Source organism: Epinephelus moara, chromosome 10 (genome assembly GCF_006386435.1).
Source record: "Epinephelus moara isolate mb chromosome 10, YSFRI_EMoa_1.0, whole genome shotgun sequence".
Lineage (NCBI taxonomy): Eukaryota > Metazoa > Chordata > Actinopteri > Perciformes > Serranidae > Epinephelus > Epinephelus moara.
The window spans coordinates 13,827,987-13,851,155 of record NC_065515.1 but is presented as its reverse complement, the minus strand read 5'-3'; the positions used below and the strand labels follow the sequence as shown (position 1 = coordinate 13,851,155).

The window sequence follows — 23,169 nt, the reverse complement described above, 5'->3', positions numbered from 1 at the left end:
AGGGCTGAAAATGGTTTGGAATTATCACAATGTTTTGGAAAAGTTGACAAAGTTTTGGCTATTGTTTAAGTGTCTTCATTAAAATCCCAAAACATGTCTAATGTCGCATGAAAAACATTCATCGTATGACTAATTTACATTCATGTGCTGCACTGCCTGACTGTTGAAACGTCACTGGTACCGAGTGATACACATAGACCACACTGGCATCGTGTCATCGTCCAGGCCACGCTCCCCTGTTGGGGGAAAGAAATGTGCTGTCATATAAGGAGAGAAACAGGAAAATGCTGAAAAGCTCTTTTGTCGTAGGTTAACCAAGGCTTTCACTTTGAGATTTGAGCCACATAAGATACATGAATATTCACTGTCAGTGTGGTAAATTGTCGAATGATGCTGGTGACAGTAACTACTGATGGACAGCTAGCATTAGCTTGAGAGGGAAACAAGCATAACGAGAAAAAAATGCATACAAACATCTTACAGATCTTGCATGGTTGTATGCTATATAAGTCTACCAGTTTAAAAGTTCTTAAATAATGTCATGGAAATGGGATAAAATGATACAAAAAGTTATGAAAATTCAGTCTTGATTTTAGCGCCTTGAAGTAGTTGGCAAATTTACATACGAAGAAGAGGATATACTTTATTAATTTTTGAGGGAAATTCAATTTTTGTTCTTCCACTCTCTTGTCATATACACACAGGATCAAAATACACACATATTCACCTCTATATGCATTAAATGGAGACATGTCAGAGTGAGGTGGCGACCAAGGGACAGGCGCCCCAAGTAGCGTAGGGTTCAGTGCCTTTGCTCAAGGGCCCTCCAGCAGTGCCTAAGAGGTGAACTTGCACCTCTGCAGCCACCAGTCTGCGCTCCATGCTTGGTCTGGACCAGGGACTTGAGCCGGTGACCCTCCAGTTCCCAACCCAGGTCCCTATGGACAGAGCTACTGAAAGAGTTTTATTTGCACTACTGTATTTTATTTGCACTAGCTATACTACAGTTTTCATTATACTTTTAATTATTATCTCCTGGGCTTGTGCAACCTAAGGAGCTTTTATTTGTTTTAGCCCTTCCTGTTATGACAAGGTTGATGTATTTATTACGCCTAGTAGTCCTGATTGTACGATCATGTTACTCAAATCAGCGTTCTTGCTGTGCTACATGGTTGTCTACTGTGTGACTTGATTGTACGTGATGGTTGAAACTGCTATGCAGCTATGTTGCACTATGTGCCCAAAACAAATTTCCCGCTTGGGACAATTACATTTATCTTATCTTATCCTTTTTACTTACAAGTGTGAATGTGATATTTACCCAAAATAATCACAAGATGAACACAACTATGAGGGGTCCTTCCTTCGCTGCAAACATACATACATAAGACCCAACATGAACAGGAGACATTGCAGTTACATGGTTTGCAGAAAACAGCGTCAGCCTTCACAATACAAAGGAATCTATGCTTCAAATCTGCGCTTGCACACATGTGATTGGCCACTGCAGCATTTTCTGCATGATGTATCACTACGGTCCGGCCAGAGTTGAGCCGGGTTACATTTTTCTGCAGGAATAGATTGAGTTTCAGTGATTTTGTCCAACGCTTGTGTTGCTAAAACCAATAGATGCTGCAGATCTCCTCAGTGTTCACTAAATGCCTTTATCAATTTCATGCCCTTTTCTCACTGTTTCATTCTTACCGTCTTTTAAGAAATATTTTGTAATATGTGAAGTTGTCGAGACAGAAATCTAGCTAACATATAACCATACAGTAGCTCATTAGTTAATCACTAGTGGTATCTGCAGTGTGGTGTAATGAGTTTGTAGGATGTAGGAACATGAATGTAGATCAACCTACATAAAATAAATATTTGCACATATGTAAATGTCACTTGGTATTGCTCGCTAAATGTCACTGTGTGCAGCGCGTGTACAGTATATGTGCTTGTCTGCATGTGTGAGAGTGTGCCCCAGTGTGTGTGTGTATGCACATACACATGCACATGTACAGTATGTGTTGGTGTTTTCCACTGGAGGATCCTATAATGCTGTTGTTTATCGTCAGTCTGAGATGTTCAGTGCATTCCTGGAGTCTTTTTTTGGTGATGAATTGTGTATGATTTACATACCTTTTGTGGTACCAGCTTTCTCCTCAACTTCTTCTAGAGTTATATTCTACAAACCTCAAGACAGCTGCGGTTGATTTTCTGCTGTGGTTTTTTTTTTCACATGTAGGTGGAAGGAGAAGAAAAGTGACAATGAAAGCGGTGACAGAGGTTGAGGTTTTGTCAATGAACATAGTGAGTATCTCGCCTGGTTAGCAACATGCGATAGTTCTTTTGGCTGCTGGTCTATAGAGGCTGATATCTGTGCTTCTATTTCTATAATTGATTTCTCTTTGTGTGATTGTTGAACGTCGGTGTGAAAGGGCAGCTGATGAAAGACAGGTACCGACACGAGAACCTGCCACTTGCTGCGTGTGTTTTACACCGCGGAATATTTATTTCCATTCGCCCTGGAAGAATAAACAATGACACAGGCTCAGAAATGCAGCGTGCATCATCCTGTGCAGCTTTGTAACACTGTCAAAAGTGTTTTAGCGTTCACCTGTGAAGTGGCCTTTCAGGGGATGATCTACCTGCTCCGTCCTGATCTGCGGCCCTCTCTGACCTGCGGAGCTGAGCGGTGACTGAAGCCCCGCTGGATACACACTCCTCTCGTCTAGACCAGCGTGACACCAGCCAGTTATTTCAGAGGACAGGAGATAGATAGAGCGTGATAAAATCATTTTCCCTTACTCGCTCCCTCCGCTCTTAGACTAACGCTTACACACCTTTCATTCTTCTACTCTATTCTTCACATTAGGTTTTGTCTCCAAGCTCCGAGCATTCTATTATTCCCTAATTAGCAGCATTAATAATCTTCAATTAGGCATATAGCTTTGAGTGCATGAAGTCTGCCTCTTTCATGCAAAGCATGTGTGTGTGTTTGTGTGTGTGTATGGACGAGCGTCATCGTGACACCCTGTCCTCTGGTTCTCTGGTGGCTTTCCACCCAACACCAACTGCCTAATGAGGGAGTGAAAGGCCACGGGCAGAGGAGGCGGGGGCTGCATATCAGTGGGTGTACGTGCAACCGTGTTTGTGTGTGTGTGTGTGTGTGTGTGTGTGTGTGTGTGTAATTAAAGAGCAGTGCCAGCAGGGGGGACCTGTGTTAGAAAGGGTCACCAGAGCGAGCAGCAGGCCATCGCCAACCTTTGGTCATTAACTACCGACACCGCCAATAAAGGCTTCTGGGTGTGTGCGCATGTGTGTGTGTTTGTATGTGTGTGTGTGTGTGTGTGTGTGTGTGTGTCAGGAGGCCAGATACTAAATTACTTTACATCAATAAGTGTTTCACTAAGTTTATGCATGTTTGTGTCACTTTCATTTAGCTTATACTTTAGCTCCAAGTAGGATTGAGTTAAACCCTTCCTGCGAGCGGCGCCCAGTTTCAACAGTCTCGTCACCGTGCTGGAGTGGCAGCTGAAGATTTATTTTCATTTGTGATTGATATATTGATCATTTCTAAGTGTTTACGCTGTAAACTTTCAGAACATGGTGAAAAGTATCACAAAAGCAATGTTTTTAAAATGCTTGTTTTGTACAGCAGTCTAAAATCTAAAGATAATTCATTTACAACGATGGAAAACAGATTTCAGAAGCAGCAATCAGAAAATATTTGGCAATGTTTTCTTGATAAATGACTTTAATAATCAATGGATTTAGGGCTGCAACTGACTTTCATAATCACCATTTTCCTCACTTAATCAATTAATTGGTTTGTCAACAAATTTTTTGAAAATAGTAAAACATGCTCAGAATAATTTCTCAGAGCTCAAGGAATCTTCAGATGGTATGTTTTATCCGACCAAACGTCCAAAACTCCAAAGCTCTATAGTTCATTTTAATGTACGACAAAGCAAAGCATCAAATTCTCACATTTAAGAAGCAAGAAATGAGCAAATGTTTGTTTTTTTATCTGAAAAATTACAAATGAGTATTCAATTATGAAAATAGGTACCAATTAATTTTCTCTCAACTGACTAATTGAATAGTAATGATAATAGTAATAATAATAATAATAATAATCTTTATAAAGTGCTTTACATGTCAATAATTAAAACAAACAAGACATGAAAACAACAACTAGTAAAAGAACTGATAAAAACACTTTAGTATATAAAAACTGAGGAAATAAAAGACAGTTTAAATGAACTTAAAATTCAAGTAAAATCAGGAAAGGTTCTGGAACAAAAGTTTGTTTTAAGAGGGGACTTAAAAGAGATCACTGACTCTGCCGACCTGATTTCCTCAGGCAGATTGTTCCAGAGCCTCTGGGCCCTGACAGCAAACATTCAGTTTTTGAATCGACTGATTGTTGCAGTTTTAAATTGATTATCAATATAGCTGAAGACTAACATTGTAATATAACGAAGAGACATGACTAATTTTAGCCTCGTTTCCACCATGCAGTCCAGACAGTACGTTTTGTTACACATTACATCGGTTATTTTTCTGTTTCCATTGTTAAAAGTTGTGATTGGTACCAAAAGAACCGTTCCATTCTGTTGGAATGTATCGTCAGCCCTCTGCTGAAGTACCTAGCACACTGATCTGTTACTACCAAGTGGAGCTTGAGACACTGCAGTTTGTTGAATAGCCAGGAGAGAATCGTCTCACTTTCGCATCGCTCACATTGCAACACAGACACTCCAGCCTGGTCTTTTTGTTCTGACAATATCAGCTTGAGAGATTGTATGTGATCAATGGATCGCCTTTATACTCGCCTAACAACGTCTTCCACTGACAGTCAGTGTGGTGCAGACAGAGAGGAGAGGTATTAAACAAGCCAACAGGTCAGCCAGGTCTACGGCAGGCACAGTTGGACAAAGTTAAAACAGGGAGTCCATCTTTAAGTTGTGATGGATGTTAATGAGACACACAGTTCTGTATCTTCTCTATCAGGTAATGTTGGTTTGTTTAAATCCCATGTGACCGTCTGGCTGCTCGTGTTTGTTTCCCCATCAGATCCCCAGATCTCAGCAATAAACTCTGTTCAGTGTTGTGATTTCCAACAGGAATGATGACCAAAACCACCGAAATATAAGACCCAAGCTGTAATAAACCTGATTTTTCCTTCAAACAAAAGTGAAATCTGACTTTTAATCGTTCTAAAACTATTTCTGTGTTTCTTGTTTGCTTGTTTTTCTTTACGTATTTGGGTTTTTTTTTTTTTTTTCGTGTCTGTCATGTGGTATGGATCCCTCCTTTCATTCTGTCAGCTGCCATGCGGCCCGCAGAGAGTCACCACATCAATATCATGTTTACAGGAGGCAGAATTGTCTGTGTTTCTGCATTTGTTTGTTTCATCTCAGAGCCGCCTTTTTTTTCCAGGTGTCTGTGTGCATAAATGTGTGCACACACGTGTGTGTTTATGCCATCTGCACTCCAGAGTGTGTTGTCTTTCCTGTCAGGTAATATGTGTGAATTGCCATAGGTTGATTGGTTAGCCTGAGAGGCAGCAGCGGGAGTTAAGGCAGGTGCTCCAGGGCAGCAGGGGGAGAGTCGAGGCGACATCCCCCAGCCGCAGCGCCTTCCCTCTGGGCTTCCAGCTCCGAGCGGTGCCTGGCTAGCTGGGAGGCAGCTCCAGGCTCCTGGGGCCCTGATGCTGTGACGAGGTGCTTGGGAGACAGAGGCGGTGTGTGGAGGAGGAGGAGGAGGAGGAGGGTTATGTGTATGTTTGTTTGTGTTTGTGTGTGTTCAGTTGGGGGATCCCAAGCAGATTTGTTTACCGGTAATTAATTCACCTGATTGACATAACAGCTGCCGGAGCTATGGGAAGTCAACGGCATATGTGTGTGTGTAATATATGCAGCGTGCTCCCATGCATATTAGTTGTTGTGTGTGTGTGTGTGTGTGTGTGTGTGTGTTTGTGTGAGAGAGAGTATATTTGGCTGCATACCTGTTGTGTATGTGTGTATGCACGCCTCCTGCAGAGGAGGGCATTTCCACGTTGCAGGGTTGGGAGTCGGGTTCCTGGCAGAGCAGCCCGGCCGCAGCTCTCCGTCTTCCATCGATTAGACCCGTCTGTCGGCCGGCAGCAGCCCTGCTTACACACTCTTGCCTCCTCGCTAATCTTTATAGAGTTGACTTCAGTGACAGAGTTATTGGAGCACTTGAAGCAGAGGGGAGAGGAGGAGAAGTAGGGCTGTGACAGAAGGACAAATGAGGGAGTTGGGAGGAGAGGGTGATGGCGATGACAGCCAGGAACAGTGTGGAGAGGGATTCCTGGTTTCAGTTCCAGGGATGCACGAGATGAAACCAGCCGTGTGTCTGCAGATCAGTCTGCAAGACGCTATATGTACAGACACACAATGGAGTGTTTATTCATGCGTGAACACGTCAGAACGTACACATCCCTGTTTATGCCTGCACAGACGGCAGTTTTAACTGAGGTGTCTTTTTTTCTGATTAAGCCTCTTTCTTCGCATCAAGGACAAGTTCTTTGCATGAACAGCTTCCACCCGTCTGCTTTTTCAGCAGCATTCGCTTTTTGTGTAGCCGCGGACCACAGAAGGAGAGCACAAAGGAGAGAACATAGCAGGTATAAACAGGAGAATGAGAGAGACGCAGAGAGCCCTTGTGTGAATAATGTAAGCTCATCGAAGACTTGGACTGGACTCTGTGTGTGTGTGGGTGTGTGTGTTGGTCGCTGAAGACTGTACGGTCAGTGCAGGCAGGTCAGGCCGAGCTCTTGCGATCTGAAAGGAAGCTTGTTGAGCACACGTTCACAGACACGCACACACGCACTAACAGGTCGGTATCAGTGTTGTTGTGGCCAGCAGGTAGCAGTGTGTTGGCCCGCTTGTCTGGACCCAGATAACAGCAGATCCATTACCCCCTGGAAGCCGAGGTCTGATCACCGGACAGATAGAGCCGCTCACTCACTGTCTGTGGGCCATCCAGCCAGCCAGCTAGCCAGCCAGCCTCCGCCGAGGAGCTAAAGAGGATCACAACCAGGAGCAAAAGGAGAACAGACCCCTTCTGTTAGAGGAAATGATCAAATACAAACTCAGTGATAAAAACAGAAGGAATTTTGCTTCTTTTTTTGTCGTTTACTCAGAAGGAAAAACCTCACAGATGCCTTTTAAATGTCTCTGCCTCCAGTTTGAGTATGTGTTGACTAGTGAGATTTGCTACTGAAACTGGCCCAAATATAAAATTAAACCAATAGTAAAATCTATTTTGTCGAGATCTGACTCCAAAATTGTGAACTACTTTCAACACTGTCACATGCTCCCCTCCTTTTTTATATTTATTTCATAAAAAAGTATGGTGTCTCAAAGGGACAGTTCACCCCAAAATCAAAATACATTTTTTTTCCTCATACCTGTAGTGCTATATATCAATCTTCATTGAGTGTTGGAGATATCGGCTGTAGAGATTTCTGTCTTCCCTTCAGTATAATAGAACAAAATGGCACCAACCTCCAAGGCTGCAAAATGAAGCCAATGCGGAAGTGCCTAAAACTGCAGTTCATCAAATGGCCACTTGAGGCTGGCTCCAAAAACTAAATCCCCATAGACCCCCATGTTAATATGCCGGACTTAACAGCAGAAATAAACATGTTTACAGGCTGGCACAAAAAACGGTTTTGGTCTCTATAGCTAATTTCAACATTCATAACAACTGTACTGGGGGTGATTTTATTATGACTCACTTGTTTACATTTTATTAAGGCCCAAAGTTACGTGTATCAAAGGGCGGGTCAGACAGTCTATGAGTCAGATCCACCCCTCAATCCTCCGCAGCTCCAACTGTCGTCCAAATATGGTCATGTCTGGCTCCAAAACACCAAGATGGCGCCAACCAAAATGCCAAGCTCTAGGCTTCAAAACGGCAGTTCACAAACCAATGGGTGGACATAGCTGGTGAAGGTAGCTATGTCCATTATTTGTACAGTCTATAGATGGCATTCGGCTTGTGGTGCTTTATGCTTAAAAAAATACATTTGAAAAACTGAACAGCAATGTCTTTTTCTAGAAATCACGTCCTGGTTACACAAGGTAATCCACAGACCTTGTTGTGAGCAGCTTCATGTAGGAACTATTTTCTTTCGACCAAACTACACCCGCCAACAGTATCACCATACAGAAGGTAGCGTGGATCTACTGCTAGCTCACCTAGCACCACTGAGCTAGCTAGCGTTACAGCTCAACAAAGCAGGACGCTATTACTGTTTCAAGCTGTCACAAGCATGAGTCTCGTGTCCATGTGTAGATGCACTCTTCCTTCTGCGCAGTGATACGGTTGATAGTTTTGTAGAAAGAAAAAATAGTTCCTACAACTGCTCACAACAAGGTCTGTGGATTATCATTAGTAACTGGGTCATGATTTACGGAAACAGACGTTGGTGTTGAGTGAATTTTTTTGGCGCTTTGAGCACCACAAGCTGAGTGCCATCTAGTTCCATTATTTTTTACAGACAGCCATCTCTACGGCGAGATCTTCAACACTTGACAACTCACACCAAAACAATTTAGATTGATAAATAGCATTAGAGGTAAAAGGAGACATACATATTTTTGTTTTCGGGGTGATATTTTGTCAGGTACAGACAGCATGGAAGCAAATTCGTGTGTCGTTTAATTCACTATCCTAGGTGTGGCTGGTTTTAACATGAAATGACCCTGATTATAAGACAACCTCACCTTTTGCATTTCCTGTTTTGGAAGATAAGAAACACCTTGACTAAAACAGCCATATTATCCACATTAAGGGATTTATGTCTCCCTTTAAAATGAAACTATTCTTCAAAATATGAACTGAACTAGCCACAATCAGAGTCATACAACAGAGAACACCCGGGATGAGAGAATTAATGGACGGAGAGCTTCAGATGTTGAAAACATTGAATACTTAATTGATCTCGAAGCTCTTTTTCCGATACGGAGGAGGAGGTATGGATGGCTGCAGAATTAAGACTAAAGATGTTATATAGCGAACAAGCAGGATCATTAGTTAAAATGGGATGCTGAATGAAGATAGCTCGTATGAACATTGATTTGAAATGAATGAAGATAATGTCATGAAATGCAGCTCGGATTTTAGTAGCTGGTTTTTATGGCGGCGGCGGCGGCGGCAGGGAGAGAGTGAGACAGAGGAGTGTGGTGTGTGTGAGGAGTTAACAGTGTGCAGGTATTGTGTATCGGGTTTGTTTGTGTGCAGAGAGAGAGAGAAAAAAAGAGGGAGATACAGGGCAGCTATCAAAAGCCACAGGCTGCTTTAAACTCCATCTCTGTTTCTTTTTCTCTCTCTTTCTTTTCTCCTTTTTTTCTCCTCTTCTCTCTACCTCTCTCTTTCTCTCTCTGTCCCTCTCTCTCTCTCTCTCTGCTCCCTGGCCATGCTGATGATTGACGGCCTGAGGGTTTTAATGGGCACTGGAGAGCAGGAGCTGAGGTCGGGGTTGTCATGGCAACTAGGAGAAGGGGCCTTTTGCTGCTGCTTCACCTGAGTACTGTGGAGCCTCGTTGGCTGGTTGAGGCAGGCAGCCACACACACACACACACACACATACACTCGCCACACATACTTACATGCCAGCACCACTTCCATTCACTCTTCCTCCTCTCCCTGAGATGCCCTGCCGTTCATCCAGCCATCTCTGGCCTTCTCTTTTCCTTTTCTCATTTTCATTTCCATCCTTCTCTCCCCTCTCTGCTGATCCCTCGGTAGATAATACGCTGCGATACGCCACAGCTGGTTAACTGTGTGCGCGTGTGTAATGTACAGCAGTTAGCCTATTGTTGCTGCCTTCCCATTGTTCAGTAACAGCTCACAATTACACACTTTATAAGGCCCAGTTGAGGTCAAAAGTGTCTCAGATCCCTCTGTGTTTTTGTAGGAGATCCTGCTAAGTTGCCCCATCAATGCAGCTAATTTCACGCTTACACTTTGTTTACACTCGGGGGCGACGGGGCCTCCGTAGCTGGCGAGCCAGCTGCAAGGATGCACAGAGGCGCCAATGCTCAACACATTGTTCGCTGCAATTTGCTCCGAAACACCAGGGGGCGTACAAACAAAATATTCTGTGGATAAGCAAGAAGTGTTAGTGGATTTTAAAAGAGTTGCAGCAGCGTGAAGCGCAAAAAAAAAAGAGCTTTGGACCTGTATCAGGAAAGTCAGAGCTAGTTAAAGGCTGAAGTGAACAGGTATGTTTTTAGCTTTCTTTTAAAAATAGTTAGCGAGCTAGCTTCCTTGATATCTACAAGTAGTGTGTCCCGTAGCTTTGGGGTGTAATTGACAAAGGCTGCAATCCTGATCTTCTTTCAGCTGTCATAGTTAACACCAACGTCCTGCCAAACATTGCATTTGTATACTGTAATTATTATGTTGCTTACCTCCAAGTTATTTTATAACGCCTTGTTTCCCCCTGGTCGCCACTCTTTCTATCAGACTTTTTTTAGTTGTTACAAAGCAATCTCTCCTGTTCTTCCACACCCTGCAGCAAAAAGCCTCTTCTCTCCCCAGTGTGGTGGGCTATTTCTTTACACTGATTTAAGGCCATTTGACTGTCCCTGTGATCTGTCAATGAAGAGTCGTACAGATATATGTACAAGAGAACCTGCCTTGCCAGTCTTCCCGAAGGTCTCCATGTTGAAATGAAAAATGCAACGCAAGCAGTGGCTGCCGAGGTCAGAAATTCAGAGGTGCACGACCGAGCACTGTTACCCTGGAAATCCAGAGTTCTCGCGAGAGCACAATTTGAATTTGCTCAGCAAGTCACTCTGGCAATCAGTAATGATGCTCATTACCTATGCCCATGAAACCGAGCTGCACCAATCACATCGGTGTATCTGATATAGGCGGGCCAGAGGCAAGCTAAACAGATGACAACAGCGCTGCGACGACGAAGTCCGAAATCAGTCAGTAAACATTGCAAGATGGCTACAGATGAACACCAGTTGTTTGAAACGGCTTTGGCCGCTACAGTGAACGAGTTAGACTTGGCTTTTTCTCTAAAAGAGGAACAGAAGACGGCGCTCGAGTCTTTCCTTTGCAAGAAGGACGTTTTTTCTGTTTTGCCGACCGGATACGGCAAGAGTCTAATCTACCAGTTAGCTCCGCTGGTAGCTAAGCATATACGTCACCCCGTGAATTGTTCTGATTGGTCGTAGTGTTATCCAATTGCGTGCAGTGATATTTACAAATGCATGCTTGGTGCTGCCCCTCGAGTTGGGCCATTTTCATTACTCATGGCCAGACCCTAAATCTTTCTAGATTTGGGTCTGGATTTCCAGGCTAGAGCACTGTGACAACTTTCCGAGCCTTCGCGCTCAATGCAAAAGACACGCTGATGTCATTTTTTGGCCTACGAACCTTGCATCGGCAGCACTGCATATCATATGTACATTTAACATTTCTGTATGTGCGTATTTTACCTCATTCACAAGGCATCCAAGGACAGTTCATTCAGGCAGAACTCAGATCATCCAAATATACACCATGATAATCAGCAGCCATTGAAAAGGGGAGCGATACATTTAATTTCTCCTCCTGCAGCTCACAGTTCACGCTGTTCATCTTGACTCGGAAAAAAAACACTTTTATAACTTGCAATGATTATGACTATGATTGGAGCTGCTGATAATTGGTCTGCTCAGATCCACACAGACCTGAAACAGGCAACAATACATCAGGATCTGAGCCCTTTAGACTGAGTAGAATTTGGACGGAGCTCCACTCTGGTCCTGGGCTCGGCCTCAGTGACAAGGAACCTACTGGACTTGTGAAAACGTCTACTTGGAAGAGTCTTTTTTTAGACATTAATTTGGCATATTTGCACTACTGAGATAGTTGTTGGTTGAGATAAGAAACAATGCAACAAAGTTTCCCAGTTGGACTCAGATTGCTGCAGCCACTTAGTGCATGTCCCGAACCACCAGGCTACAAGGTTTTAGAAAGTAAAAGGCAAAAAACAAGCGTACACCTGATATCAGTGGGGTTAGGTGTTACATTTTTGATAGAATACCTTCATATCTTGAGTGTCGTATTATCAATATTGACTTTATGATGCTGGGGGCACTGCGAGTTACCCGAGCACTCCTTTACTTCCTGGTTTGGTTGATGCTCTTGACCTCTTCATGCTTGTCTACTGTTGAGGCAGGGAGGAAGAGATACAGTTCACACATACACACAGACCTCAGAGTGCTATAGAAACATCTTTAGCAGACAGTTCTTCACCGTCCAGACTCTCATCATCCTTTGAGACATCTCTCTGTCTCTTCTTCTCTCTCCTTCTCCATCTGTCGTTTGCCAGATCTGTCTGTTCGTATATTTCTCTTCCTCCCTCTCTTCGTCTCTCTGCTGGTGTTTGACTCCCGTGGATATGTCCATGTCCACACTCTGTAAGTCTCTTATGATTTGCTCAGAGTCCCACAGATTCACACCCTCTTACCAGTGCAGTGTGTGTTCATATGTGCATGTGTGTGTGTGTGTGTGTGTGTCCTGCCTCATGGCCCCAGGGCCTGTTAGTTAGTGTCTGGGCCGTTTGGGTCAGCGAGGGATGGAGTGATTGTTTGCTCTGGAAGTGAGTGAAGCTCTAGTTACAGCGGGGGGAGGGGCAGGAGGAGAGCAGTGTGTGTTCGGTGTGTGTGTGTTTGCACATTTTGTGGAGAGCCTTTGATTGTTCAGTTGCTAACAGATTTTATGAATTTGGAAAAGGCAGTATTAGCACTATTAAAGCTTCTATGGCTCCTGTAAGATTGTGCAACCAGTCATCTAACCTGGATTTATGATTTATTTGAGCAGTTTTCTGACCTGCCACCTCCACGGTGAACATATGACTACATTTAGGTAACTAAAACTACTTGGATAAGGTTGGGGAAAGACTGTGGTTGTGGTTCTGACTGTTGCAAGAGACAGGATGCAAACCGCAGTCTGTGGTGTCAAACGTTTCGTTATGCCCATCCATCTCCCCCTGACCTTTTGAGGAGTGTAACATCGTCAAGCTACTTCCATGTTCGCTACTCGGATCATTATTATTAGCACTGTGTCAGGAAAGATGGGTTGCTTTAAGCGTTTGAACATACAGCCAGTGCTGCTGTTTTTCCTGTGAGGACAGTGTGTCAGTCAGCATGGAACAAGGGCTGTTTGTAGCTTTATGATCCTCCAGTGTTGGATCCTCCTGTAGCACACAAACTGACTCCACATTCTGACTGAAAATTTGTTCTTTGGGTAACTTTTTTTTGTTTCCTCCTCTCATCGCGCCGGCCATGTGTGAATGTCGAGCTCTGACAAAGCAGTCATGACCAAACACCGCCTGTCAGCCTCACTGCCTCAGAAGAAAACCAGAGCAGCGAGCGTCACATCTGTCTTCTCCCCGATGTTGAAAATCATTATAATTGAGAGCACAGATGAAGGAAATATTGCCAGAAATATATTTGGAGGCCGTATTCAAACTAAGGGTTGCATGCAGGAACACAGGCTGCTCTGTATAAATCAAGATTATGGTTCTGATTTACATGTTTTACATTATTCATCAGTATGAAGTGGGACCAAAACAGCGATAGGAATTTAACAAATCCACCAAAGCATGAGGGTGGGCTGGGTAATGAACCTCAATACTTTTTCCCAATGAAATGTGTCTGTAACACTGAGAATAAAAAGTCAGGCCCTCCAGGCTGTTGAGATCAAAACAATTAAAGCAAACTCAGCCAATCGCCATAAATTCTGGGCGACCTCGCAATTTTGTCCAATCGCCACTACTTTACCGCAAATTTGAGTATGTAAAACAGGCAAAATCTCATTTTATTGTAGAGCGTCATTCAGCCCCTCCTTGCGCCTCTCTTATGCAGGATTTATATTTTTGTGTTGAATGGATGCCGTACCTAGAGCTTAGACTCTGCGTCGACGTAGAGCCCACACCGTACCCTACACCATAGCCTGACGCGCAGGCACCTCCTGTCTGTTTTTGTAAGCTGAAACCATTTCCCTCTGTGGAAAGGGAGATTTTATTTACTTTTATTTCACAGATGAGAAACAATAAATTGTGAAGACAATAAAGCCTCCACAAAAATAGCATTTTAAGTCTTGTGTGTGATTTATCTTGGCTTCATATGAGCAGAGGACATCTCAGCTCATCGCTAGGCTAATTAATACAATGTAAAATGCCATAGGCTTGTGCTAACAACGTTAGCATGTTACATTTATTTGGAAAACGTGTGAAGTATAAGACAGTTGTTTTGCCGGTGAACCTTGTGAGCTGTAATGAAGCTGAATTTTGTAACATCACCTTTGTAAAATGTTGCTGTTGTCCCTGGTTTCATATGAGCAGAGGAAAAGTCCACTAGCCACTATGCTAATTTATACAATGTAAAATGCCATAGGCTTGTGCTAATAACATTAGCATGTTGTATTTGTGGGGAAAATGTGTCCAGAAAAAGACAAGTGTTTGTCTGTGAATGCTGCGAGTTATAGTGAAGCTGATTTGTGTACTTGTGTTTGAAATTGTCACTATTAAGCCATGTTTAATGTGTGTTTTGAATCAACTAAACTTTACAACACTTCTCAGAAACCACACCGCCGACTAATGTTTTGGAGGTGTAACTGCAGAGTGACACAGACACACCACCGCACAAGTATAAATGCTCACAACGGCGTAGGCCACATGCATAGGCTATGGTGTAGACTCTGCATAGAGCTGACGCGCAAGTAAAACTCCTGCTTTACTCTCTCTGTTTATCATGGCATTACTGCTGTGGGAGTGTAAGCTCTGAGCCTGGGACAGAGTCACACACACACACATACAGGTGTAAAATATTAGCATAACATAACTAAATTACTCAGTGGTTATTAAAGGGTTTAATGAGAGAGTTGAGCTGTTACAGTATTGGTGTGAGATTGTTGGGACGGTTTAATTGCTCGGTGTTGGATGTTAGCCACTGCTGCCATATTAGCTTGTGCTAACTGGGCATAGGGGCAGAAGGAGAGTGTCTTAGTGCTACCCCTGCAATGTCTTTGCAAAAACACACCTAGAAACATTGCAGCATGCATCACAATTTTTTAGAAAAGCTGCCAGAAAATCATTTTTTAGACTGCAACAGTCTCAAAAACCTGGAGGGACTGAAAAGTGTTGAGAGCTGGCAAGGAGATGTTGATTTCAGTGTTATTCCAGTAACGTATGCTTTCATCAGATATGTCCTGACCCAAAGATAAATGAAGAAATAAGATGTAATTCGATAAATAAATAATAAGAGTTACTTTCTCAAATTACTCAGGAACTTTTATTAAAAAAGTTGCTCCAGCCAGGCATCACCAGAAGGCTTTTAATTTGAAGCAGTTGCAGGAAGTGTTGGGTGTTTGATAGGTAGGGAGATTATTGTTCTGTTGTAGTTTGTGTAAATGTACAATGTGCACATTTTTGCTAGTTTTTGTCGGCCAACAGATCAGTTTGGAACTATAGAGTGAATGGACTAGCAGAGAAAGAGAGGCAGTTGGGAGCAGATCTGAAAATAGTTTGTCTCCTTTGTGTTGGAGAAAGAAACAGGAGCTGTGCATTTGCAGGACTCTTCCTGTTCATAACCCTGCCCCTCTCTCACATCTCCGAGTCCAGCTAGATCTGAAATGGTTCGATTGATTTGGCTGTCTGTTGCGGTCAGATGGTGCATCGCACAAACTGCTTCACTGGAAGCACTCCGAAGCCTTAATGTTCCCCCTAAACTATCTGCATCTTGACAAGATAGTTTTGTGTCCTTCATCAAATAATTTATCACTGTGAGTAAATAATCATATCTTCATCAGTTATTGGTAATTACCCCGTTTGTGTCCAGAAATTCACTGAGTGTAATCAGGGCTGGGAGTTTTGTGGCAGATAATTTCTGCACGTCATATCTCTCTTCCCATTATTGTCTGTGAATGCAGGATTATTTTAACACCTTGCTGATTGCTGTTTACCGTCTGTTGCTCCATCAAACAGGAACACAAAGAGTAAACTGTGGTATCTTGTGTTTGTTTTTCAGAGTGCGGCCGCTGCTCCCAGTCCAGTGATGGGCAACATGCCACCCAATGATGGCATGCCAGGAGGACCCATGCCCCCGGGCTTCTTTCAAGTAAGAAAAAAGGAACTTTCTTGCTGACTCCATCCCTCACCCACCCCCACCTTCACCCGTCACACAACCCCCGATAGCCCCTCTGCCCCTCCCATAGCCATTGCTAAGCCTATCCTTCTGTCTCCTCCTCCTTTTTTAGCCTCTTTAGCTGTCCTAATCCCTGTCCAGATGTGTTCCCTTCTCTGTCTCTCTGCCTCCGTCCCATATGTCCATGCTCAGGTTGTTAACTCCTGGTGCTCTGTCTGAAGCTGCACATATCACTGACTTCTAAAGAGTTTTCTTATAAATCTGCCCAAATATGAAATGCTGCTTTTGTGAGCAAGTGAAAGTACTTTTTTTTTGGTTGAAGTGAGGAGAGGAGGCTATTTTCTCTGGTTTGTGTTACTTGTGTTACTAATTCCTCCTGTCATCACTGTTCTCTGAAGGCTGTCTCGGAGGCTGACGAGGTCACACACACACTCTCTCTCTCTATCTCCATCTCTGTGTGTTTCCATCACTCTCCTTTCTCTCTCACACGCGAACATGCACACACGCGGGCCTTATTCAACACTTTGACACACATTAAACTAGTACTACTTTCAAAATGGAAAATATCTGCACCCACAAAGATATTCAACGAATCAACAGAGGTGAAAAGAGAAACGTTTTGTTTTGGGGTTTTTTCACTTAAAACTGTTGAACTACTTTAAAGGGATATCGGCCGTAGAGATGTCTGCCTACTCTAGAATATAGTGGAACTGGATGGCACTCAGCCTGTGATGCTCAAAGCGCCAAAAAATACATATGAAAAATGCAACAGCAATGTCTCTTTCTAGAAATCGTGACCTGGTTACTCAAGATAATCCACAGACCTTGTTGTGAGCAGTTTCATGTAGGAGCTATTTTCTTTCTGCCGAACATCTACCGCCAACTGCATCACCACGCAGAAGGAAGTGTGCATCTACTCATGGATGAGAGGCTCATGCTCAAACTTTAATGCATACTTCTCGGCCGAGCTGTAACATTTGCTAGCTCAGTGGTGCACGGTGAGCCAGCAGTAGACGCACGCTTCCTTCTGCACAGTGATATGGTTGGTGGATGTATTTTGGTAGAAAGAAAATAGTTCCTACATTAATACTGACAACAAGGTCTGTGGATTATCTTGAGTAACTGGGTCACGAATTCTGGAAAAAGACATTGCTGTTGAGTTCTTAATTTTTTTCTATTTGGCACTTTAAGCGCCACAAGCTGAGTTCCATCTAATTCCATTATATTCGAGAGAAGGCGGACATCTCTACAGCTGATATATCCAACACTTTGCAACTCACACCAAAACAGTCTAGACTGATAAATAGCACTACAGGTAAGAGGAGATATATGCATTTTAGATTTGGTTGTGAATTGCCCCTTTAAATACATCTACAAGTCTCGATCTAGATGATTGTTTAAGTAAAAAAGTAGTCACATAAAATTAACTGCAAATATTAAACTCTGTCACATCATTCCACATCAAGTTATTTTTTCGTGAAAGTAAAGGAAAAATTCTAGCAGTGTTTAATAGTCAGGACGGCCTGCAGGTCTTTTGATTGTAGAGACTGTCCCATAATTGAAAGTTCAGGAGTTAAACCTTTGCAACAGCCATTCATCGTACTCGGTGTCCTTGAGTAAGATTTCAAAACTGTGACGCTCGTCTGTGTCAGGTTAAGAGCCTTTAAAGAAATCGTTCAGCATTTTAGGAAATACATTTGTTCACTTTGTTGCCATGAGTGAGATGAAACCACTCAAATATCTGTACAGTGAATATGAAGCTACAGCCAGCAGCCGGCTAGCTTAGCTTAGCACAGAGACTGGAAACGGGGAAACAGCTAGCTTGGCTTGGACTAAAGAGAACAAAATTTGCCTCTCTAAAGGTCATTATTTGAATTGTTGCCGTGTTAACACATTTTTTTTCACTTATAAGGTGTTTATTTGTAATATTTAGGGGTGCTGGGGTGCCTATTAGCTCACCTGGTAGAGCAGGTGTCCCACTTATTGAGGCTGTGTCTTTGCCGCAGTGGTCGCAGGTTCAATTCCATCCCTTGGCCTACTTTCTGTCCTGCTTTCACGCTGTCTGTCCTATCAAATAAATGCAAAAAGAAGAAATATTAGGAGTGCTGGTGGGCAGAGTTTGTTGCTAGGCTAGCTTTTCCTCCTGTTTCCAGCCTTTGTGCTAAGCTAAGCTAAGCTAACTAGCTGTTAGCTGCAGCTTCATATTTACCATGTTTAGGTTGTTGTGTTGCAGCTGTAGTAATTGTATACATATTTGGTTAAAGTCTGTTTTTGTTATTCGTGTGTAAGAACGACGAAATGTGCAGTATTCCATAATGCTCTGCTTGTTATGAATGATTAAGCAGGTTTTACAAACACGCTCCTCTCGGATGTTTAGTATGCCTGATGTGTAAATACATACAGTGTGGAACTGTATAGCCATTTGCCTGCGTTGTCTTGTGCTGGTTGATTGGCAGCATGTCGTGTGCAGCCGTTGTGTGTGTGTGTTTGTGTGTGTGTGTGTGTGTGTGTGTGTGCGTGCAGGGGTCGTGGAGAATGTTAATGATGTATGAGCAGTGAGCAGGCCGGGGAGAAAGCTATCTGATGGTGTTGCATGAGTGACATTGCTTTCCATAAATAGACCCTGTGTGCATGGCAGGCAGGCAGACAGACAGACAGACAGACAGGATGGGCAGAGGGGAGACAGGGAGAAGAAAGACGGGACGGATGGTTTCTCTCCAACGCTGCAATATTCACCCTCTTCTCTTTGCTTAGCTCAGCTAATCTGAGCAGCAAAGCAGGCAAATGTAAAGAAAACAACAACAAAAAACAAGTGTGAACAGAGAGGCTGCATCGCGCACTAAAACACAGACAAAATGTTCCCTGCATCTCTCCAAACTTTACATCAGCCTCCCCTAAATCAAGCAGACGGTGTTGCCAGAACAGCAGCATATTTCACTGTGTTGTAGCGTGTTCATATGGCATCTTTCAACTTCAGCTCGAGCTGAACCACACACGCTGCCTCAGTAGCTGACATTCACTCCCTGGTGAACTAATGGTTGCGGTCTCCGCTGAAAATGCAGGCTACTGAGTTTTCTGCAGTTCATTTATTCATTCAGGTGAAGGGGAAAGCAGATTTTTTTTTATCTTTCCCTCCCACATATTGTTGAGATTTTACTCATATTCTCATCTCCGTGCTCTCAGTTACACTGGTGGTAAGGTCAGTCATTTGACAGTGTGAAATTTCCACCTTTGTAGAAAACTCAACAGTGTTTATTGTGTTTTCGATGCGGAATTGTGAATGGGTTGTAAATACTCAAATTTTCTCTGTGCTGTAGTCATTTCTCATCTCCGGGTCTGCTTCCTCCCGCCACCTTCTCCCTCTCCTCTCTCCTTCGTACGCCTGGTATCCTTCTCTATGACATTTCCTCACTCTCTCCATTTCCCTTGTCTTTAAAACTATTATTTTCTCGCTCTCTCACACACACACTGCTTCAGTGACACATGCTTACTCACCAGCTCCGTTGTGTGTGAACTGTTCATGTGCACTCTGTGTGTGTGTTGCAGACATTTTTTTCCCAGTCGCACTAGCGCGGTAATTAACATGGGTGACCCCAACACTGTTATTGGCTACGGTCCTGGGAGAGAGGGATGAGGGGCAAAAGAGGGACAGCGGAGGAAAATGGAGGTGGAAGGTGGGAGGAGGAGGAGGGCGTCCGCCTCCGTGCTCCCCTAATCTGTAGCTCACAGGACGAGCTGGGTGTCGGACTCCTGCAGAGAGGAAAAAAAAGATAGATGAAGCGAGACATGCTTTAGGTGGGAAGACAGAGGATGGAGGAGAAAAAGTGGGAGAGAAATGCTGTGTTGGTGTGAGCATCTCTATACGTTTGGTATATAATCCTACCCTCCTCTCAGCGAAAGTCCATCGCTGCTGCATCATGGCCCTCTGGGGAGGACAAGTAAAGGGGGGAGATGACGGAGAGGAGGAGAAACAGGGAGGAGAGGCTGTGAGGAGAGACAGAGTTAATAACAGGGAGGAGGAGGGAAAGAAAGCAGCACAGAGTGGAGGAGAAGAGAGGACACTGAGACGTCAGGAAAGTCTTTCAAAAATGTTTTTTATTGGCTTTCAGAGATGTGTGATCGCAAAAATGACAGCTGACGACAATAGTGGACAGTTGATGGATTCATCTCCCATCTGCTGCTCCATAGATAGAAATATATCAGGGAGATGTTTACTGCACAGTTTTTATAATGCATACATGAATATAGCACATGTATAGACAAAAAATAATAAAATAATAATAAGATGAGACATAATCTGGAAGAAACCAGCATAAATTAGTGTTAGGTTTCAGTCCAGGGCAAAGTAAATTAGATAAAATGTGCTTTTTAGAGATTTATGTGGCCCACCTGTCAAATAATGCCCCAAGAAGTCGCCCTTTGTTGACCTTATTCTCTGATCTACATGTCAAGTATTTGAAAACTTAATGTGCTCCATTAACCAGTTAGGGTGGGGCAGGCTCTTTCTACTAAACTGGCACAGCTCCTCTTGCCAAAAAAGGGATCCAAAGTCAAGGGCAGTGTGTTTTACTGCAGGTAATTGCAGCTCTTCAGGGAGAACACCAAAAAGCACAACAAGAGGATTAGGTTTGATTACACATTTAACAACAAGCAAACCCAGGTATCAAAGACGAATTTAAGAACCCGCTCAAAGCTGAGACATGGCAGGCACATGGCGAATTAGGGGGACATCTGCTCTCAGTAATTTATTGATCAAAGGTAAGATTGATCTCAGGGTTCATCCTGATCCTGGTCACTGGTTTTACAAAGACGCGGAAAAAAATAGGTGAAGTGCTTTTAAAACGTGAATGGGAGACTGAAAATTATGGAGGGATGGTTGAAGAATGGCGACTCTGGTGCAGTGGTGGCCCCATTGGGGGGACCAGGGGGGCAATGGCCCTAATGATACAATTGCTGCCCCCCATTGGCAACAATAATTGGAGGCCCATATTACTACCTTTAAGAGACATTAGCGCTTTTTTTTAAGCTGGTATTTTGTGTAACTAGACTAACTAAGGATTCCATTGGTACCAACAATGTTAGCTTGTTGGAAAGGGGTGCTAAATAACATGCCAAAAGTATGATAAACTTTTGGCGAGGGAACAAGTGGCATGGCCATTTTCAAAGGAGTCCCTTATACTCCTACCTCAAGATATCTAAATTAGAGCACGGCTCGGTCCGCATTTTCCTGACCGAGCCCGACCCGAGTCCAAAACAATTATAACCGAGCCCGGCCCGACCCTGACAGACTTTCTGATTTTCAAGTCCGAACCCGACCCGAGCCCAATGCAGTTTGTTACCTGACAGTTATTGTTATTATGGTTACAGTTTGTCTGTTGACCATCAAATGGCTGCTGTTACGCCCAGTCAAGCACGCCACACACACTCAATTGGAGCAGAGCCTGTGTTGCATTCAGGGGTTCTCACGTAAATAACAAATTCCAGCGCTTGAATAGGCCATAGTACAACACAGCAGCATTTCGAGTGGGCCGAACCAAACCCGAGCAAAATTTTGTGATTTGTTATCCGAACCCAGCCCAACCCGTCGGGTTCTGACAGGACCCGTCAGCCTTGGGTCGGGTATCCACACTCTGATCTGAATGAAAATGGGTTCTATTGGTACCAACGAGTCTCCCCTAAACTTGAGATGGCTTGTTCCCAGTAAATGTTTTGTTCCTTACAACCAATGTACTCCTTCAAATTAAAGCTGTATATTTGTCTTTCTCAACAAAAGGACAACCAACCTATTTGAAGAACGATGAATCACCTAACCAAGCTATATAAAGATATATGACACATTAAAACAGGGTTGGTTTGGAATTCAGAATGTTAACTGTACTGGTATCTCTCCATAGTTTTCAACTTGCCTTTATGTTTCAACAGCACAAAGGAATTCCCAAAATTCAGTGATGGCTTTTGGTTTCAATATGCCACTGCTCTGGTATTATTTATTCTGTGTAAGGTTCAAATGTCAGATCTCAGTGTCTAGTCAGGGTCTGCGTCGGTCCTTCAGTGGATGATGTAGACTGTTGGTGTGGATCCTGGATGACTGAGGGACTGAAAGAAAATTACAAGGTTGTCTTTTCTTGGACACAAAACAGTGCACGTACTGCCCCAAACTATTTGAAGCTCCTTTGACCACTGGACAAAAGACGGCAAAGGATTGTGTGTAAAAAGCCCTCTGAAACATTTTAATGTCTTTTTCTGTCCTATCTGAAATAGCGCTGTGAATAAAGGAATCAAAAAGACAGATGCTAAAGGACTCAGATGAGAGTGTGCAGGCAGAAGTTTTCACTTCAGCATGAACTAGACCCATTGAGGAGAGAAACTGTCTCTGACTCTTATCATCTCTGCTTATCCTTGAGAGGACAGCGGCAAAAAATGATACCTAACAATTCTCCTTGAATGACAGACACTTAGAGATGAGAGGCAGTCCTCGGCAAATGTTTCCTCTGTCCATTGTCTGCCTGTAGCTACTGTTAGACTTAGTTCAAACCCGTTGATAACAGTCGCTGCAGTTAAACAGGGATTTCAATGTAGCCTTTGTCTCCTACTGTGCATGCTTCATCCCTATCAGCAGCACGTTGCCGATACGGTGTGTTTTATCTGTTTGGAGACAGACGTGAGAACTGCCTCTAAACACACACACATTTCCCTGTGTGTTGGTGAAACTTCTGCTGTAAGCTCTGAACGTTGCTCTCAGCTAAGGAGGGGGATCGCAGATATATATAAATCATTTGGTGCCATCCTAACATGTTTAAATGGCTGTCAGCGTTTCGCAGCCGTCCTCGGGGAGAAAACACCCCTGATAGCGAGTTCCCGTCTCTGAGCTGACGTGTTGCCATGCTATATACAATGAGCTAGCAGGAGACCTACTGCTGCCACTGCTGCTCTCTCAGGAATGTTAGCAAGGAATGACAATGAGTGTGCACTCCGTGTGTGTGTGTGT

The 23,169-nt window shown here is 43.5% G+C and overlaps 1 protein-coding gene across 2 annotated transcripts in view; it reads left to right on the top strand.

The window, feature by feature from the left end:
- ssbp4 (single stranded DNA binding protein 4) overlaps window positions 1-23,169 on the top strand; it is a 121,356-nt gene that overhangs the window by 74,750 nt on the left and 23,437 nt on the right. For both annotated transcript variants that reach the window (XM_050054531.1, XM_050054532.1), the window contains exon 5: window positions 16,065-16,154. In XM_050054531.1, the coding sequence (XP_049910488.1) occupies window positions 16,065-16,154 (90 nt within the window). The remainder of the gene's footprint in view (window positions 1-16,064; window positions 16,155-23,169) is intronic.